The sequence below is a fragment of the Ylistrum balloti genome, unplaced genomic scaffold (genome assembly GCF_031769215.1).
Source record: "Ylistrum balloti isolate Yb309-2 unplaced genomic scaffold, AGI_CSIRO_Ybal_v1 Utg369894, whole genome shotgun sequence".
Taxonomy (NCBI): domain Eukaryota; kingdom Metazoa; phylum Mollusca; class Bivalvia; order Pectinida; family Pectinidae; genus Ylistrum; species Ylistrum balloti.
Window position 1 is genome coordinate 617,575 of NW_026782025.1, and position 20,257 is coordinate 637,831.

General features: G+C 39.8%; 1 protein-coding gene across 1 annotated transcript in view; it reads right to left on the reverse strand.

The window, feature by feature from the left end:
- The window catches only part of LOC132546533 (uncharacterized), a 102,196-nt gene that overhangs the window by 50,503 nt on the left and 31,436 nt on the right, over positions 1 to 20,257 (reverse strand). The window contains exon 2 of the mRNA XM_060210253.1: positions 15,912 to 16,989. Within this exon, the coding sequence (XP_060066236.1) occupies positions 15,912 to 16,989 (1,078 nt within the window). The remainder of the gene's footprint in view (positions 1 to 15,911; positions 16,990 to 20,257) is intronic.

The following is a 20,257-nucleotide window of genomic DNA, read 5'->3' on the forward strand; positions in this document are numbered from 1 at the left end:
ATATCTAAGGGGTTCATCATGGCATATACAGGCTTAAACAAACTGACAGGTTTACGTACACACTTAAACTATCCTTGTGTCGGTGCTTTGTTGTGAGAAAACTCACTGATAGTTACTGGCATGCAGGTTAACATACTTGGTGTATCAGGTGATATGTGTAGATTTATCATAACAAAACATTACTTTTCAGGGAACATATTGTTTGATGTCCGTGGCTTATCCCGCACTTATTCACAAGTTATTTCTAAATTTATATCAACCATTAACATTTGCCCATCGCGCACACAAAAACTACGAATACTACATTGTAAATGTCATGATCAAGCAAAGCACGTTTTGCATACCCATCGTGCGTGCATCACCCGCATGCACCATACAGCGTATCAAGTAACTTTGTGCGATCTCACAACAGTAGAATGATAAGCTTTCTAGTACATTGAGTTCACGATAACGTATAACTCTTACACTTGATAGTATTGTAGGATTTATAAACGAAACATTACTTATTTAAGAACTTATTCACGCGCACGTGTACATGAATAAAGACCGAACTTAGATAATCAGAAAGTACTTAAGACTAGTTTGTACACAAATCATTGAACAGCTACCTATACCTTGTGAATGAAACTGTTATGACTTCTTAGTACATACAAGTTAACATGTAATCACGGAATTATATAGTATATTTACGTACATTTTGGAAATATAGTTCAATGTACAAATCGACGTGACACACAATGACATAGGTGTTTATCTCACCTGCGTGTCGTCACGTCTGTAATGAAAGGGACATCACAAATCATGATATATAGAATACATTGATCATTGTATATAGGAATATCACTCTCGATTCTCTGTCTGGAACAACACGTTATGAAACATGCTGTCCACGCTCTTCAAACACCTACCTTATGGAAACACAACATGTACCCAATTTCTGCATAAGTATGGTCATGAATATTCGTTCACGTAGTTCCCATGAAACGCTATAATTTCTAAGTAAATCTGTGGTACATTAGGTTCCAAATCACGGAACACTATCATCCTGCCCTAGCAGTGGTCAGTGTAATTCTCAGTACTTTTACCCTCGGACTGTAAACCTTAGTGGACTACATCACCACTTCAACACTACTGCTCCACGCTCTCCTATCATGATGCCGGCGGAGAGATGTGTCGCCGACTGCTAGTCTGTTCAACGAGACAACTGGCACAAATAGAAATGATCGAATTTAAGAATTAAGCATTGTTTGAGAGCAATCCCTTCACATGTGTTTAGGTAACAGTGTACACGGCAATGAGCAAATACGATAGTTTGATCAAAGGAAGCCAAAATAACTTGATGAATTGCTTAACAGCTCAAGTCAATACATCGGTACTTCAGATACAGAATCGAATTTCTAATATTTGAAATATATCGAAATATTTCGCGCTGAGTAAATAATAAGAATCCTAACAACGAGAGACACGAGTGTAACCAGCAAGTAATTAATTAAGAAATGACAGACGGAATGTCTGTGTGACCAGTACTGTATTGTCGCTGACTGACGGAATGTTTGTGTTTCTATGTGACCAGTTCTGTATTGTCCCTGACTATCGGAATGCCTGTGTTTCTATGTGACCAGTACTGTATTGCCGCTGACTGACGGAATGTCTGTGTTTCTATGTGACCAGTACTGTATTGCCGCTGACTGACGGAATGTTTGTGTTTCTGTGTGACCAGTACAGTATTGTCCCTGACTTACGGAATGTTTGTGTGACCAGTACAGTATTGTCCCTGACTGACGGAATGTCTGTGTTTCTATGTGACCAGTACAGTATTGTCCCTGACTGACGGAATGCCTGTGTTTCTATGTGACCAGTACTGTATTGCCGCTGACTGACGGAATGTCTGTGTTTCTATGTGACCAGTACTGTATTGCCGCTGACTGACGGAATGTTTGTGTTTCTATGTGACCAGTACAGTATTGTCCCTGACTTACGGAATGTTTGTGTGACCAGTACAGTATTGTCCCTTACTGACGGAATGTCTGTGTTTCTATGTGACCAGTACAGTATTGTCCCTGACTGACGGAATGTCTGTGTTTCTATGTGACTAGTACAGTATTGTCCCTGACTAACGGAATGTTTGTGTTTCTATGTGACCAGTACAGTATTGTCGCTGACTGACGGAATGTCTGTGTTTCTATGTGACCAGTACTGTATTGTCGCTGACTGACGGAATGTCTGTGTTTCTATGTGACCAGTACTGTATTGCCGCTGACTGACGGAATGTTTGTGTTTCTATGTGACCAGTACAGTATTGTCCCTGACTTACGGAATGTTTGTGTGACCAGTACAGTATTGTCCCTGTCTGACGGAATGTCTGTGTTTCTATATGACCAGTACAGTATTGTCCCTGACTTACGGAATGTTTGTGTGACCAGTACAGTATTGTCCCTGACTGACGGAATGTCTGTGTTTCTATGTGACCAGTACAGTATTGTCCCTGACTAACGGAATGTTTGTGTTTCTATGTGACCAGTACAGTATTGTCGCTGACTGACGGAATGTTTGTGTTTCTATGTGACCAGTACAGTATTGTCCCTGACTGACGGAATGTCTGTGTTTCTATGTGACCAGTACAGTATTGTCCCTGACTTACGGAATGTTTGTGTGACCAGTACAGTATTGTCCCTGACTGACGGAATGTCTGTGTTTCTATGTGACCAGTACTGTATTGCCGCTGACTGACGGAATGTTTGTGTTTCTATGTGACCAGTACAGTATTGTCCCTGACTTACGGAATGTTTGTGTGACCAGTACAGTATTGTCCCTGACTGACGGAATGTCTGTGTTTCTATGTGACCAGTACAGTATTGTCCCTGACTTACGGAATGTTTGTGTGACCAGTACAGTATTGTCCCTGACTGACGGAATGTCTGTGTTTCTATGTGACCAGTACAGTATTGTCCCTGACTAACGGAATGTTTGTGTTTCTATGTGACCAGTACAGTATTGTCGCTGACTGACGGAATGTTTGTGTTTCTATGTGACCAGTACAGTATTGTCGCTGACTGACGGAATGTTTGTGTTTCTATGTGACCAGTTCTATAATGTTTGTGTTTCTATGTGACCAGTTCTATATTGTCCCTGACTGACGGAATGTCTGTGTTTCTATGTGGCTAGTAGAGTATTGTCCCTGACTGACGGAATATCTGTGTTTCTATGTGACCAGGACTGTATTGCCGCTGACTAACGGAATGTTTGTGTTTCTATGTGACCAGATCTGTATTGTCCCTGACTGACGGAATGTCTGTGTTTCTATGTGACCAGTACTGTATTGTCCCTGACTTACGGAATGTTTGTGTGACCAGTACTGTATTGTCGCTGACTGACGGAATGTTTGTGTGACCAGTACAGTATTGTCCCTGACTGACGGAATGTCTGTGTTTCTATGTGACCAGTACAGTATTGTCCCTGACTTACGGAATGTTTGTGTGACCAGTACTGTATTGTCGCTGACTGACGGAATGTCTGTGTTTCTATGTGACCAGTACAGTATTGTCCCTGACTGACGGAATGTTTGTGTTTCTATGTGACCAGTACAGTATTGTCGCTGACTGACGGAATGTTTGTGTTTCTATGTGACCAGTACTGTATTGTCTATGACTGACGGAATGTCTGTGTTTCTATGTGACCAGTACTGTATTGTCCCTGACTGACGGAATGTTTGTGTGACCAGTACAGTATTGTCGCTGACTGACGGAATGTTTGTGTGACCAGTACAGTATTGTCACTGACTGACAGAATGCTTGTGTTTCTATGTGACCATTACTGTATTGTCGCTGACTGACGGAATGACTGTGTTTCTATGTGACCAGTACAGTATTGTCCCTGACTGACGGAATGTTTGTGTTTCTATGTGACCAGTACTGTATTGTCCCTGACTGACGGAATGTCTGTGTTTCTATGTGACCAGTTCTGTATTGTCCCTGACTGACGGAATGTCTGTGTTTCTATGTGACAAGTACTGTATTGTCCCTGACTGACGGAATGTTTGTGTTTCTATGTGACCAGTAGTATTGTCCCTGTATGTGTCCCTGACTGAATGTTGTGTTTCTATGTGACCAGTTCTGTATTGTCCCTGACTGACGGAATGTCTGTGTTTCTATGTGACCAGTTCTGTATTGTCCCTGACTGACGGAATGTCTGTGTTTCTATGTGACAAGTACTGTATTGTCCCTGACTGACGGAATGTTTGTGTTTCTATGTGACCAGTACTGTATTGTCCCTGACTGACGGAATGTCTGTGTTTCTATGTGACCAGTTCTGTATTGTCCCTGACTGACGGAATGTCTGTGTTTCTATGTGACAAGTACTGTATTGTCCCTGACTGACGGAATGTTTGTGTTTCTATGTGACCAGTACTGTATTGTCTTTGACTGACGAAATGTCTGTGTTTCTATGTGACCAGTACTGAATTGTCCCTGACTGACGGAATGTTTGTGTGACCAGTACTGTATTGTCCCTGACTGACGGAATGTCTGTGTTTCTATGTGACCAGTACAGTATTGTCCCTGTCTGACGGAATGTTTGTATTTCTATGTGACCAGTACTGTATTGTCCTTGACTGACGGAATGTCTGTGTTTCTATGTGACCAGTTCTGTATTGTCCCTGACTGACGGAATGTCTGTGTTTCTATGTGACCAGTACTGTATTGCCGCTGACTGACGGAATGTTTGTGTGACCAGTACAGTATTGTCGCTGACTGACGGAATGTTTGTGTTTCTATGTGACCAGTACTGTATTTGTCCCTGACTGACGGAATGTCTGTGTTTCTATGTGACCAATACAGTATTGTCCCTGACTTACGGAATGTTTGTGTGACCAGTACTGTATTGTCCCTGACTGACGGAATGTCTGTGTTTCTATGTGACCAGTACAGTATTGTCCCTGACTTACGGAATGTTTGTGTGACCAGTACTGTATTGTCGCTGACTGACGGAATGTTTGTGTTTCTATGTGACCAGTACAGTATTGTCCCTGACTGACGGAATGTCTGTGTTTTTATGTGACCAGTATTGTATTGTCGCTGACAGACGGAATGTCTGTGTTTCTATGTGACCAGTACTGTATTGTCGCTGACTGACGGAATGTTTGTGTTTCTATGTGACCAGTACTGTATTGTCTATGACTGACGGAATGTTTGTTTTTCTATGTGACCAGTACTGTATTGTCTATGACTGACGGAATGTTTGTTTTTCTATGTGACCAATATGGTGATTGCCCTCCTGTCCAGGCCAAATCCTACGAATGAGTTTCATTTGCACAGAAATCTTACGTCTACTGAACGATAATTACCATGCCTGGGTATTACTGTATGTCGTCGCCATACTAATAGATTGAGGCGTTTGACTGCCTTCTTCAAGACCTACTGATCAAGAAGCTGGAGGCCTTTGGCCTTAGAAATCGAGCTTTTTTTATTTATTATCCACCTATAGAACAGCAGAGCAACTGGTCAGAGTTCGATGACCGGTTGCGTGAAGGTATCACACAAAGCTTGATGTTGAGGACGCTTCTATAAAATATCTTTTGTAAATGACATTTTATATATACATATATTAGATCATTAAAATTATGACAACACTGACTCATAAGAACCTCAAGCCCTTAACGCTACTCAGGAACATCTGATTTTAAAACGGTGATAAATTGGTTTAAAGGTATCCAATAAAAGTTTATCCAGAAAAAAAATCCGAAAATATGTATCGGGAAATGAATTTGTGAAGTTACAGCCTCTCTTCATATTGGTAATGTTATAATCAAACCTGACAACGTAATTCAACTTCTCGGTGTCCACTTAGACTCTCGACTAAATGTTGACTTTTATATTTTAGAAATTTGTAGGAAAGCGTCACGTCAGTTCTCAAGGCATCGACTTCGTTTTTATAAAAAAAGGGAAGAAGTGTTGTTTATCCTTCATTTATTGTTTCTAGTTCTAACGTGTCATCTTGTAACAAGGAAATAAAGCAGATTCGAGAACGCGCCTCGAGAGTTATTGATCAGGACCTTTTTCCTTCTTTAGGTCAATTAAAAACTGTCTTGAAGTTTTTTTCATGCAAAGAGACTTAAAATAATTGGATTTAGAGTTAATTTAAGATTATAAAGATATAAACAAAATTACGCTTGGATATTCTCTATCAAACCATCGTCTACTGATGATATGAAGAGGTTAGGAAAGCAAAAACAGTTAGGTATGGACAGAAATCTTTTCATCTAAGAAACATGATCTGTGGTAGAGTTTGCAGGAAAGTGGAAAACTTCCATGTATTCAGCAGACTGATCCACACTAGTGAAGGTCCAATTTGTACTTGTTCAATTTATTTGTCCGCTGCGTCTTATTGTGTTTCTGTTTCTTCTCTTTTATTTTTAATGTATTTATCTGTTTTATATGCCTGAACATATTACTTTTAAATTTGCTTATGCAATGTTTTTATGTACTTTATATTCTTATCTTGTCGCTGTTTTAGACTAGACAGCGTTTTACATGTACCTAGCTTGAGATTAAATATACTTTACTTAAGTTACAGACTATGACGCAGTATATTCGTGTGTATTCGGTGAAATGGTGCTATTTGCTGTATTGGTATAAAATATATATATCAGCTGCCCTGTTTTAACCTCGCCTGACTTAATTGTGTATGAATACTAATGTTCATTTATAAACTAACATGTCTGACCATTAACTGCTGTTATAGATATATATATTTATTTTTCATCTCGTATACCCTCTCGGAATCGTTATGTACACGTCACTTTACTAACCGAAGCTAGTTGGAATATCTCTTCAGTCGAACGACAGAGTGTCCGGAGAGAGACCAAATGGTCGCCAGCTATTTCAGATGCGGCACCGATAACCACTTGAAGGGTAGAAGTTATAATGAGAATGAGATGCTTTCTTGGAGTTTTGGGGTCGAAGACTTTGTGAAAGGAGAGAGTAGCGTAAAAGATGAGAGGAAAGGTCGCCTTACTAGCCTTGGCTAGAAGGAATCCTTTTAGTCGAGCTAAAGAGTGTCCGAATAGGGACCGAAGGGTCGCCAGTTCAAACCCCAGCAGGGGCAGACTGGTTTTCGTAACTGCTTCCTATCACAATTAATGCATCATATACTATTGTTTGTTACAATGATAGCTAGCATGAGCTACTAGCGCCTGTATAGATGTATGTGACTTTATATAAAGCATATCGTATTGTATTGTTTTCATCTTCTCATTTTTCTGTCACACAAAAAGATCCCGTACAGTTCTGACATACTCAAGCGCATGTAGCTCCTGGTAAATATACCCGCGACCTGTATACATAACGCTAGTGCACGTGACTTGCGGCAATTTTGATGATTTCTAACACCAGCGCGACTCAAAGCAATTTGAACCAGTAAGTCTGAAGTCTATATTTAGTACTCGCATTACTTGAAGCGCTATGTTTGGACTATAGGTTGGTGCTATATTGCAGTTATTCCGTGGTCGCCCACGCAGCCAGCGACATTTGTTAACTTTAAGAAAGTAATCTTAATAAAAAAAGATAATAAAGAGATTATACCTGAAACATATATCATGGACATCTATATATACGTTTTATAACCGACACTAGGTCTCTTTAAGGAAACCTACGGATTATGAGAAACGGAACTGTCACCTAAGTCTTACAAGACACTAGGGCCTGGCCCCGACATGTTACAGAAAAGTAGGACTTTGCAAGTACTTGCTACAAACGACTAAAACCTGAGCCCAACCTGTTACAAGAGACTGAGATCTGATTCCGCTTTGATACAAAAGACAAGGACCTGGCTCCAACTTGTTACAGATGAATGGGACCTGGCTCCAACTTGTTACAGATGACTAGGATCTGGCTCCAACTTGTTATAGATGACTAGGACCTGGCCCCGACTTGTTACAGATGACTAGGATCTGGCCCCAACTTGTTACAGATGAATAGGATCTGGCCCCGACTTGTTACAGATGACTAGGATCTGGCCCCTACTTGTTACAGATGACTAGGATCTGGCCCCAACTTGTTACAGATGACTAGGATCTGGCCCCAACTTGTTACAGATGACTAGGATCTGGCCCCAACTTGTTACAGATGAATAGGATCTGGCCCCGACTTGTTACAGATGACTAGGATCTGGCTCCAACTTGTTACAGATGAATAGGATCTGGCTCCAACTTGTTACAGATGACTAGGACCTGGCCCCAACTTGTTATAGGATCTGGCCCCAACTACAGGCCCCAACTTGTTACAGATGATAGGACTACTTGTTACAGATGACTAGGACCTGGCTCCAACTTGTTATAGATGACTAGGACCTGGCCCCGACTTGTTACAGATGACTAGGACCTGGCCCCGACTTGTTACAGATGAATAGGACCTGGCCCCGACTTGTTACAGATGACTAGGATCTGGCCCCAACTTGTTACAGATGACTAGGACCTGGCCCCGACTTGTTACAGATGACTAGGATCTGGCCCCAACTTGTTACAGATGACTAGGATCTGGCCCCAACTTGTTACTAGGACCTGGCCCCAACTTGTTACAGATGAATAGGATCTGGCTCCAACTTGTTACAGATGAATAGGATCTGGCCCCGACTTGTTACAGATGAATAGGATCTGGCCCCAACTTGTTACAGATGACTAGGATCTGGCCCCAACTTGTTACAGATGACTAGGATCTGGCCCCAACTTGTTACAGATGAATAGGACCTGGCCCCGACTTGTTACAGAAGACTAGGATCTGGCCCCGACTTGTTACAGATAACTAGGACCTGGCTCCAACTTGTTACAGATGACTAGGATCTGGCCCCAACTTGTTACAGATGACTAGGATCTGGCCCCAACTTGTTACAGATGAATAGGACCTGGCCCCGACTTGTTACAGATGACTAGGATCTGGCCCCGACTTGTTACAGATGACTAGGATCTGGCCCCAACTTGTTACAGATGACTAGGACCTGGCCCCAACTTGTTACAGATGAATAGGATCTGGCCCCGACTTGTTACAGATGACTAGGATCTGGCCCCAACTTGTTACAGATGAATAGGACCTGGCCCCGACTTGTTACAGATGACTAGGATCTGGCCCCAACTTGTTACAGATGAATAGGATCTGGCCCCGACTTGTTACAGATGACTAGGATCTGGCCCCAACTTGTTACAGATGACTAGGATCTGGCCCCAACTTGTTACAGATGAATAGGACCTGGCCCCGACTTGTTACAGATGAATAGGACCTGGCCCCGACTTGTTACAGATGAATAGGACCTGGCCCCGACTTGTTACAGATGACTAGGAGCTGGCCCCGACTTGTTACAAGAGATTAGAACCTAATTCCTTTTACTGATATAGAATACAAAGTATATTGACAAAGTCATCGATGTTTCTGCCCGAAGATTTGTAAATTAGCTACAGCTGGCCCAACACTATTTTGAAACCGATTTTCTTTTTAGAGAAAAATCATCAGCGATCCTCATCAAGCGCCCCATTACAATACCTTACGTGTAGTAAACATACATCGATTTTCAGGAAATTTTAACTTCATCTGGATCAAACTTTGCCATGGTTATTCCCTTTTACTGAATTTGGTACATATAGAATGCCACTCTTGACGTCACTGTCGATATGACATTAAATGTATCCGACAGTACCATGTGATGTGTTACAGCCTCTACTTGCCTTCTTCAGTTCGATGTGGCGTGTCTTCATTTGTCACATTTTGGTCTCTAGATTAGACCGTACTCGTCTATCGTGGATTCTTTTGTATATGGATTTCTGAGTTATTTAGTGACTTGATCTTTTCAGTGTATCGTTTAGATTCGGAAGTATGTGGTATTGACGTTGTGTCGTAAGTCGCTTTTGACTCTATAAACAATGTACGCTTTTCTCATTTCTCCTGGGTCGTTTTGGTCTCTTAGTATTAATCAGCTTCAGTGGGTTGGATTTATTTTTATTTCTGTAATCAACTGCGCAGGATGGCTTACAGATTTTTTACCTCGATTGAGACCCTGTCATCCCTTGAGTAGCCAGTAGTGAGAGTCAATTAAACTCTTCAATTCGCCCTAGATCAACACTTGTCGCATTCCTATTGATTTCGCAAAGTAAACCATCCGACAAATCTGAATCCCTGACACGTTTTGGAGTTATGAAAACACCATGTCTGTTTTCTCTCTTGTTAGAATCTCTACAGTGACACGACAAACAGTAGAGGTCAAGCGGTCTACAGACCCAATGAAAACCTACCAAGTTCGAATGAAAGATGTGCAATGCTACACCCAATCGATCGGAACAATTAAGATCATGTTTATATACATGTATATTGAAACAAGACCGGAAGTCCGGAATCAAAGTCATATATCTACACAGATCGGATTTCAAATGAAAGCGTACTTGTCGGTGTCTCATTCCGTGCAATCAATGTCAGATTTATCACCATCTGCCACAACTGTCAACTAACGAACCAAGAACTACTCAGAACAACCGTCCACGACTACTCGATTTCAACCCCTCCCCCCTGCCCCCACCCCCTCCCCCCCAAACCCCCCAACCACCATAATCTCACACACTAAATTCCGCCCCCTCCATCCAATGCACCATAGAAATCTATTATATTTTTTTTTTCTTTTTGTCATGATTTGGGTTATACAACTAAGGATCTAGCTATGTACCAAATCTTGTTGCCTGTATGTCTCGCTCCCATTTTTTCATCACAGCGGGAGAATGAACCGAAGACCATCGTTTTTCCAGTGACATAAACGGTCTATAATTTTCTACATATAAACTGGTTTTGCTAGAAAACGAATTCCAAGAAACGAAATTAATTCAAATCCTAATTATATCATCGATTTTATTTTTGTTTTCAAATGCAAATACGTTAGCTCGTTAAAATACTAATTAGGGACAGGTCTCGCTGAAGGTTGAGGACCTAAATACCGAAAAGCCATAACTCTGCGCTGGTTGACAAACGGACCGTACGAGTTGTGATCTGCCTCGTAATTACACTATTACGGAGTACAGGACTGCCTAAACGTGTTGAGGATGACACACATTAATACAAGAAGCCTCGCTATCAATGTGTCTGTCCTCTACAACAAATGCTAATAATAATTAGAGAAAATATATCATCTCTTGTATCATTGCATAACCATATGATTTTTATCCCTTCGAGGTACAAAGTGACATTTGGTTTGTCCATGAAAGTATGTGCTGCAGAATTACTACAGCATACCGTTCGTAAATCTATAATTTCTATCTATAATCTGGATGGCAATTTCAACAACGTCATTTCCTGTCACCATTCACAGATTTGTCTCCAGTTTTACCACTCTTGTTCATGATTTCTCTAACATGCTGAAACTCACGATTGGAAGCGTCACTATTATATGTATCGTAACCATTTAGCAAATTGAAAACGTCATCCATTTCGAGACAATATTAATGGAATTTTGATGATGGCGCAATTTAAATGTTACACAACAACTTAGTTTGTTATTTTTTCAAGTATGCCAGAGAAAACAAACTGGGTCTATTTCCTGGACAGGGATATGGTCAGCACTGGACAAGTCTGGTGCTGACCAGCCAATCTCTTACTCTCGGGTAGAGATATACCTGTTTAAATGTGTCAGATAGCATTAGTTCTATAAGTACAATTTATGTTACAATGATGGTTAAATAGTACCTTTTAATTTTAGAATGGCGGGTAATATACTGAATGTGGGAACGGTACAAAATAGAACGGTAGGATAATATTGTTTGTACAAACGGTACAACATAGAACGGTGTAGGACAGTGAGGATTATACTGTTTGTAGGAACGGTGCAGTTTAGAACGGTGTGTATTCTACTGTTTGTGGAAATGGTACTGTGTACAAGGTCTGTGTTATGAAGGTAACGGTTTAGAGGGACACCGCAGACATAGACAATGGCGTGAAAAAGTCATGTGACTGCTAAACGGCTAGAGTTACACGAGGGAGAGCGAAATACACGCAGGGAGTCCAGTGATCCCTGAGATAAGGTAGAGAGGGAGACGTGTCTTAGTTTCTTATCGATCCGATATACACAGTTACAGCACTGATTTCTACAGCACTATTCCTACCATTCTTTATAACAGAATTATATGTTTGAAACACTCGCCTTGCCTTGTGTACCTATTCTCAACATGTGACTAAGGTAGCACACCGCACGTGCCAACACGTGACTGACGGCCATTTGTCAAAAGCAAAATTCCTTACCAAGCCTTCGAATATTGGGGCTTTTCGGAGTTGACAAACATAACAATGCAAACCATCTGATGATTCAGAGACAGAAAAAACTCCATTTTCACTCAAAATCACCAAAATTATTTTAAACTATTTGTATATTTTAGGTACAATCTAATTTTCAATTGAAAGCACAGAAACAAAATACAGACGACAATGTCTCCTGGGATGATTATGTAATCAGACAAAAGTCTGGTGAGTTAAAATATAAATATAATTTGACAAAATGAGATACACTAATCAATGTTGGGAAACCATTCGGCTACGTAAACAATCTGGCCGGAAATTTATATAACGATAAAGATTGTCAACGAATATCAACGTAATCAAATACAAAACTTCACGCCATTAAATACAAAACACCACATCATTAGATGCAAAACATGACATCATTAGGTACAAAACATCACATCATTAGATACAAAACATGACATCATTAGGTACAAAACATCACATCATTAAGTACAAAACATCACATCATTAGGTACAAAACATCACATCATTAGGTACAAAACACCACATCCTTAGGTACAAAACATCACATCATTAAGTACAAAACACCACATCATTAAGTACAAAACACCACGCCATTAGGTACAAAACACCACATCATTAAGTACAAAACACCACATCCTTAGGTACAAAACATCACATCATTACGCACAAAACAACACATCATTAGGTACAAAACACCACATCATTAAGTACAAAACATCACATCATTAGCTACAAAACATCACATCATTAGCTACAAAACATCACATCATTAGCTACAAAACATCACATCATTAGGTACAAAACACCACATCATTAGCTACAAAACATCACATCATTAGGTACAAAACACCACATCATTAGGTACAAAACACCACATCATTAAGTACAAAACATCACATCATTAGGTACAAAACATCACATCATTAGGTACAAAACACCAAAACATCACATCATTAGGTACAAAATACCACGCCATTAGGTACAAAACACCAAAACAACACATCATTTGGTACAAAACATCACATCATTAGCTACAAAACATCACATCATTAGCTACAAAACATCACATCATTAGCTACAAAACATCACATCATTAGGTACAAAACACCACATCATTAGGTACAAAACACCACATCATTAAGTACAAAACATCACATCATTAGGTACAAAACATCACATCATTAGGTACAAAACACCAAAACATCACATCATTAGGTACAAAATACCACGCCATTAGGTACAAAACACCAAAACAACACATCATTAGGTACAAAACACCAAAACATCACATCATTAGGTACAAAACATCACATCATTAGGTACAAAACAACACATCCTTACGTACAAAACATCACATCATTAGGTACAAAACACCACGCCATTAGGTACAAAACACCACATCATTAGGTACAAAACATCACATCATTAGGTACAAAACACCACACCCTGATAAACCACCAGACCATTAAGTACAACACTTTAATATCAGACACCATAGCATTCTCTACAATACTATTATGTACAAACGTTTAGACCTTCGAACAGCTTTAATTGAATATGATATTTTGGTCTGCTATAGGAAAACCTACATGTAGTTCGATGTTGACTAAAAAGCCTTTGGAAACCATGCTTGTGGAATCTTACACTGATGGCAGTCCATACTGTACCACTTTCCGCGGGGAAAGCCATTACGATGTTGTATTACGATAAATCGGGATGGACATCCGTGGGATGGGACGTTATCAATGTTCTGCCGACCATCAGAGACTACATTGGCAGGCCATGGCGGAGTAGAATTAGCTCTACAAACCATCCTAAATATGGCGATAAGTCCTGTATACTACGTCCATGTTATCACAATGGACATCCCGGGAAACATAGCAAACGGAAGCCGATACTGAGATAAAGGTAGAGAATAAATATCCAATTACTTCACAGCACCCACTGATACACAACCAACAGACTACAAAATTTAGGAACATTACAAAACATCTTGTATTATCTATCTTTTACTACAAGAATAAACGGACCCCAAGGTTAGACACGTGTTTCACTTCCTAGTAGTATATCATTAGTCTACATATCACAAGGTCACGACTCTAGGAAGCAGGAGTTTGCAATGTCAAGGTCGTACCTATATATAGTGTCTTTGTCACTACTGATCACCTGTTTAAAAAATCAAGTTTGTATAAAAGACTGGAATGAATCTGAATAGCACTTTGGTTGCAAAATGTGAGGAGATCAGTTTGTAATATGTCCAAACTGATTTCAAAAATAGTTTTCTCCATATCTATGTATGTTATTTACAGGAGTCTTCGCCTGATGAATATCTGTCTTCTGTGTTAACCTTGCCGATGTGATAAACACATATATATATATAACTCAAAGCTAGATAATACACCATAACATCACGAGGTATTCACGTATGTTCAGTAAAAGTATGGCTAATTAACACACGGAGTTTCCTTGTGAAACGACTGGGCAAAACACGTGTGCACGGGAAGGGAGACAACCTGTACGAGTATCTATAGAAAGACAACGGTTACCAGTAGTAGTAAGCTCCCTTGGTACACACAAAAAAGAACTCACCAGGACAGGTGTTGCTAGAGTAAGGTGAAATGTGGTAAGCTGCCCTTTAAAACGACGTTCAAAGGCTTAATTATAAACATTATATAATCCATGGTACCAGTGATCACAGGGCCCTATCGTTACTGAAACAATATTATATTCAATAGCTTGAGTTCAGATGCTATTTCCTTTTTATATAACGATAATTGTGAAGTGAATATTAACTTTTGCCGTTAACACACTCGCAACTTTTTTACCTTATCACTACGCATGTCATCAATTTACACATCCTGATTTATGTAAATTACGTATACAATCCATACTGTCATGTTTAACATTGATATTTGAACTGTTCACGTCTTCTCTAAACCATTCCAGCCACAAACCATGTTTCGGTAGGTTCAAACACACAGTACACATCAGTACACATCAGTACCCATCAGTACCCATCAGTAAACTATACACATAAAAATATCCAAACTGACAGGTGTCATTCGGATACGCCTACCGTAACGTAAGGTTTACGTTAAAAACGAATTGTATTCCATATATCTACTGTTGGTGTATCGATTGGTTCATTTCTGATCAATATACTTGTATTGTGTTTAATGAACTGCATTACATTTTGTGTTGTGTTGTGTTTTGAGGTTTTGTGTAGTATTGTGTTGTGTTGTTGTGATGTTTTTCGGTAGTATTGTGTTGTGTTAAATAACGAGTAACTCGCCTGTTATCCAGTGTATGTCACTAGTCACATACCCTGGGGTATTTCCATTAGCTTTGCTAGTCAGAAATGATTGTGATGTCGTAATATGGTCAACGACATTAAAAAAAACTGGCATGACAAAATGGTGTTCTCCGTTTCCTTTCCTTCGCTCCATTCCGACTTAAAAACCTGTCAGAATGTAACTGTTCTGAATCATGTGGTCGAAAGTATCTTTTATTTGTCCCCATTTCTTATCAGATTTTAGAAAATAAAAATCAACGACTCGTCTCAAATCTCAAATCTCATATGACTTGAAAACTCATTCAAGATCCTATATTTTATTGCATTGTACTTACCGTGTCTCGTGCGGACTTTCCATTATGTACTCGAGATCAGACACAGACCCGGGATCGTCCGGTAACACTAGAGGCATACGTTTCTGTGAGGGGGAGGTTGGGGAGGAATGACATTGAGTCGGATCCGAGTTCCGACCACACACACCAAGCTGTTTCCGTGCATTAGTCACTTTACAATACCTGTTGTTATCGAAGTATCCAATGGAATGAGGTCGCTGGGGCATCCGTTTGGAAGTTCGGTCACGGCGCATCACCGAGTCCACATCGTTAACGTCAAAACTGGAAAATGGTTTTGACGGAGGCATATTCTTTTTCCGGAAAGGTGACTTTTGTATGTGTTTGATGAGAGCATTGTAGTCCCTGCCATAGCAGTGACTTTGTATGTCATCATTAACGTCCAACTCACAACTCGCCCCCGCACACATCTCAGGACACGAGCGAAGGGACTGAAGGGAGGCGTCGCTATGGGAGTGGCGTATAGATGGGACCTCCAACAGGCCACGCCCAACCTCCTCATTACTTCGTTGACGTATGTATTCCACATTTTGATGTTTAGTTTCACAACTTTTAGATTTTTTCACATAATTCCCATTTAATTCGAATTCCCGCGCAATGCAGTGATTCATATTGATATCGGGACTAGGGGTGATATCATTTCCGGTTGTTGACGCATGCTCATCTAGTGAGCAGTTTGAAGAAGAAGTACTGGAGGAACGCGACAGGACGACGCCCGGGTCATGCTTCTTCTTGGTAAAATTGTGTCTCTTTTTCTTGGCTTGGGAGCGTGCGGATATATCCGTCTCGGACGAATACTTTGATCTATACCCGGTCAGTCCATCACCGTGCCTCGGCCAGCTGTGACCAAGACGTCCCCCAGCTCCGGCATGGTCTTTTGGGGACTGACTGTGGTGTGACCATGAAGAGTATGAATGCGGTTGGTGAATACATCGCTGCCCCTCCTTACTCGGTCGGCGAGGAGGTAGGGGTGGAGGTCGGTCAGTTTCGGCAGTTACCTCCCCTTGTTTTTGGTCCTTGTCTTTGTCGCCGTCTTTGTTATTGTCGCCTGCTTTACTGCGTTCTGGAAATAGAACCAGAAAGGAAAATGAAATGTAATATTGTGAATACTATATAATATAGTAATCTGGCGACGCAAGGAAATCGAGTTACATAGGGTTAACATTTGGATTAAACAACAAACAGAAAATTAAGCTGCATTTAAGAAGGGGTGAATTGTAATCCTAGTATATTGACAATGTAAACACAATCTGTCTTATTATATAGTACAAGCGTATCTGTGAAACACTCAAAATGTCTTATTGTTTAACACAACTTGACGTTGTAGAACCATTGTGACTAATTGTATGACACAAACATAAAGTATGCTCTCCAAATTGTCTTGTTTGTATTATGTAGTATCCAACATGTCTTGTCGTACAACCTAATGACTAAGCATGTAAACCTCAACATCTCTTATCGCACAACACAAAAACGTTAAGTATGTAAACCTCAACATCTTATCGTACAACACAAACGTTAAAATATAAAAATATGAACTTTGTTTATTTTACAATAATTGCGAAACAAGTTATGTCAACTTATCCTAATCAATCTTGTTGGCCCGGATGTAAGCGCGCGAGGGGTCTTATTGTGGGAGGATACCGGAGTACCCGGGGAAAACCCACTGGTCGAGCAGGTGACCCCTTGCCTTTTCACGTCCGTTCCGGAAATTGAACCCCGGTGAAAGGTGAAAGGCGAGTGCGTTACCACTGCGCCACTCGACCACCCTCGTTACACAATGTTAACCTCAACATGTCTAATACAAAACGAGCATTAACTTTGTAGACCTGGTGTGTCTTATTGTATAATACAAACATAAATTATGTAGACCGAACATATCTTTAAATTATGAAACTAAATTAGTAATGTGAAGTAAACACATTCCACACTTATGGCCATATTGAGACCTGAATGTCCTATAATGGAACATATGTGAGATTTGAATTCCTGTATATGCAGCGAGACTATTGCACAAAACACAAACCCTTTTTATATATTCTCTAGGTAACTTAGTTGCAACTTTCATCGTACGATGTAAAATGTCCTAGATGAATTAGAGACTTAGGTTTCATGTCCTGTACATGTAGATCACGAAATCTGACATTAAGCTAATGACCTAAACCTTAATACATACGTATCTGTCAGGACAGTGGTCATTAAAAGTCATTCTTATGACACGAGCTAATGTGGTTGCAAGGTATGACAGACTGAGCTGTGATCATGATGTATATTGTCCCGGATATTGATATATATATAAGTATACGTCTGGAATAGTGTGCATTTTATTGGGCAGCAGAAGGGACCGTACTTACACACCTGTACATACATGTACACAACTGTACATACCTGTGCACACCTGTACATATACACCTGTACATACACACCTGTACGTACAACCATTAATCAGTACTATTACAGTGTCGCTATCCACAATATTATCTATACTTGTAAATCTCACTATTTATCATACTGGTTACACTTTCACAATTCTGGTTATAACAGGTGTGTGTTATACATTGTGTTTAGCAAGCAGCATAGTACATCACAAGTACAACTTAATGTTTAAATACAACATGAAACACCCATCATTGTTAACAAGGACTGTTTTATCCTCCTTGTTGGGAGGGGGTGCATACAAAATATTGAGAGTGTATACGTATTGATAAATGAAAGGCAATATCACCTTGTACCTGACATGATAACATCAAGCGTCCGTATTTCATAAAGATTTGACCACGGGCGTACCTTGTTGTCCCCTGTCGCCAATACTATATATGTATGTATATACGTATTTTTCTTTCATTTCATCTGTTTTTGATTTGTATGTCCGACAAATTCTAATTGTCTCATTCTGCATTGTAATGGTAGTTTTACCAATAATGTGTCTCATTCTTTTGATGTGTATATACCCGTGTACAGATGTTAACAGGAAAACTTCCACTCTAATACGGACAAAAATTATAATAGATGTCCCTGTGAAATCAGGCTGGGAACGCGTTAAAGCACAGACTTATATACATAAATATCTATCGAAGTCCGTGGTTAGAGTAAGAAAGCATGTGTTTATCGCCCCCGTCATCACGTCTCGGGGATATTGCTAAACTATTGTATACAGGGAAGTACTACAATCAACAACGGTCAAATACACACACAGATATATATATATATATATATCATGCATACAGGTTTTGTCTCCGTTTATTGACTTTAACTACTGACAAAATTTTATCAGTATTTTGACCCACAATACTTATTTCCAAAACGAGTTGTACTTTTATTCCTATCGTGGACAAACATGTACGTTTCAAACAATCATCATTTGATTATTTTTCAAACGTCGATACCATCAAAAAGAGGTAAAAGAAATTGATGACTTGTGTACATTTAGCATACTACAGAAAGCAAGCTGCATACAATACTTGTTTGGTTTGTGACACTGTAGCGGGGACGTATCCGTTTCATTTCTGTGTCTGTTTGTAATGTATAATCAGCCAAGCTGTATTTCTCTGTTTCATATGCAGTGTAACCTTTGTAGCTTGTTTTCCGACGAAGGGTCGCAGTAGGGCAGTGTTATTCAATACAATATTAGTCTGGCGGGCTACATAATTCAATTTATCAGTAAAATATTTCGGTACAATTTTACGTTTAAAATGAAGGTGGCAGTCGCATACGATTGCTGACGTAAATTTGTCAAAATAAAACATATTTGTTTAATTAATCGGCAAGTCCGTGGTTATATTACACTGAAACATAAAGAAAGATGACAGTATATGTTGCCACCTTACTGAGATATGTTGGTTCCGTGTCGATCTGTTCGTGTTTAAATACGTGTACACACGGGTATTTGCCCCACGGGAGGCTGCGTATACGTAGCTACATGAAATAAATTCTACAAGGGTGCATGTATATAAGTAACCGGGGTTATCACATCAAGATTATCATTTGATATACGTATGTTTACCTGAAGAAGGTTCCTATCAGTAAGACGCTGAGTCGCGGGCATGTGAGGTCAAGGTCACCACAGTTATCGTCTTATGTTTTACTTATCTGGTGGACATTCAAAGGTACATATATATATATATATGTTTACGTAATTCTCACGTGGGCAAAGTGTGTTACCCTTTGTTTTATCATTGAATAATTGTTTGATGTAAAAACTTACCTTTACACAAAGCCGACCTTATTAGCTCCCACATTTAAATTACGGTACAAAGATTGATGTTAAGCTCGTGTTCCTGAGCAAAATAGTTTGCCATCCGGAGGTAACATCTTTGTTATAACCATCTGTA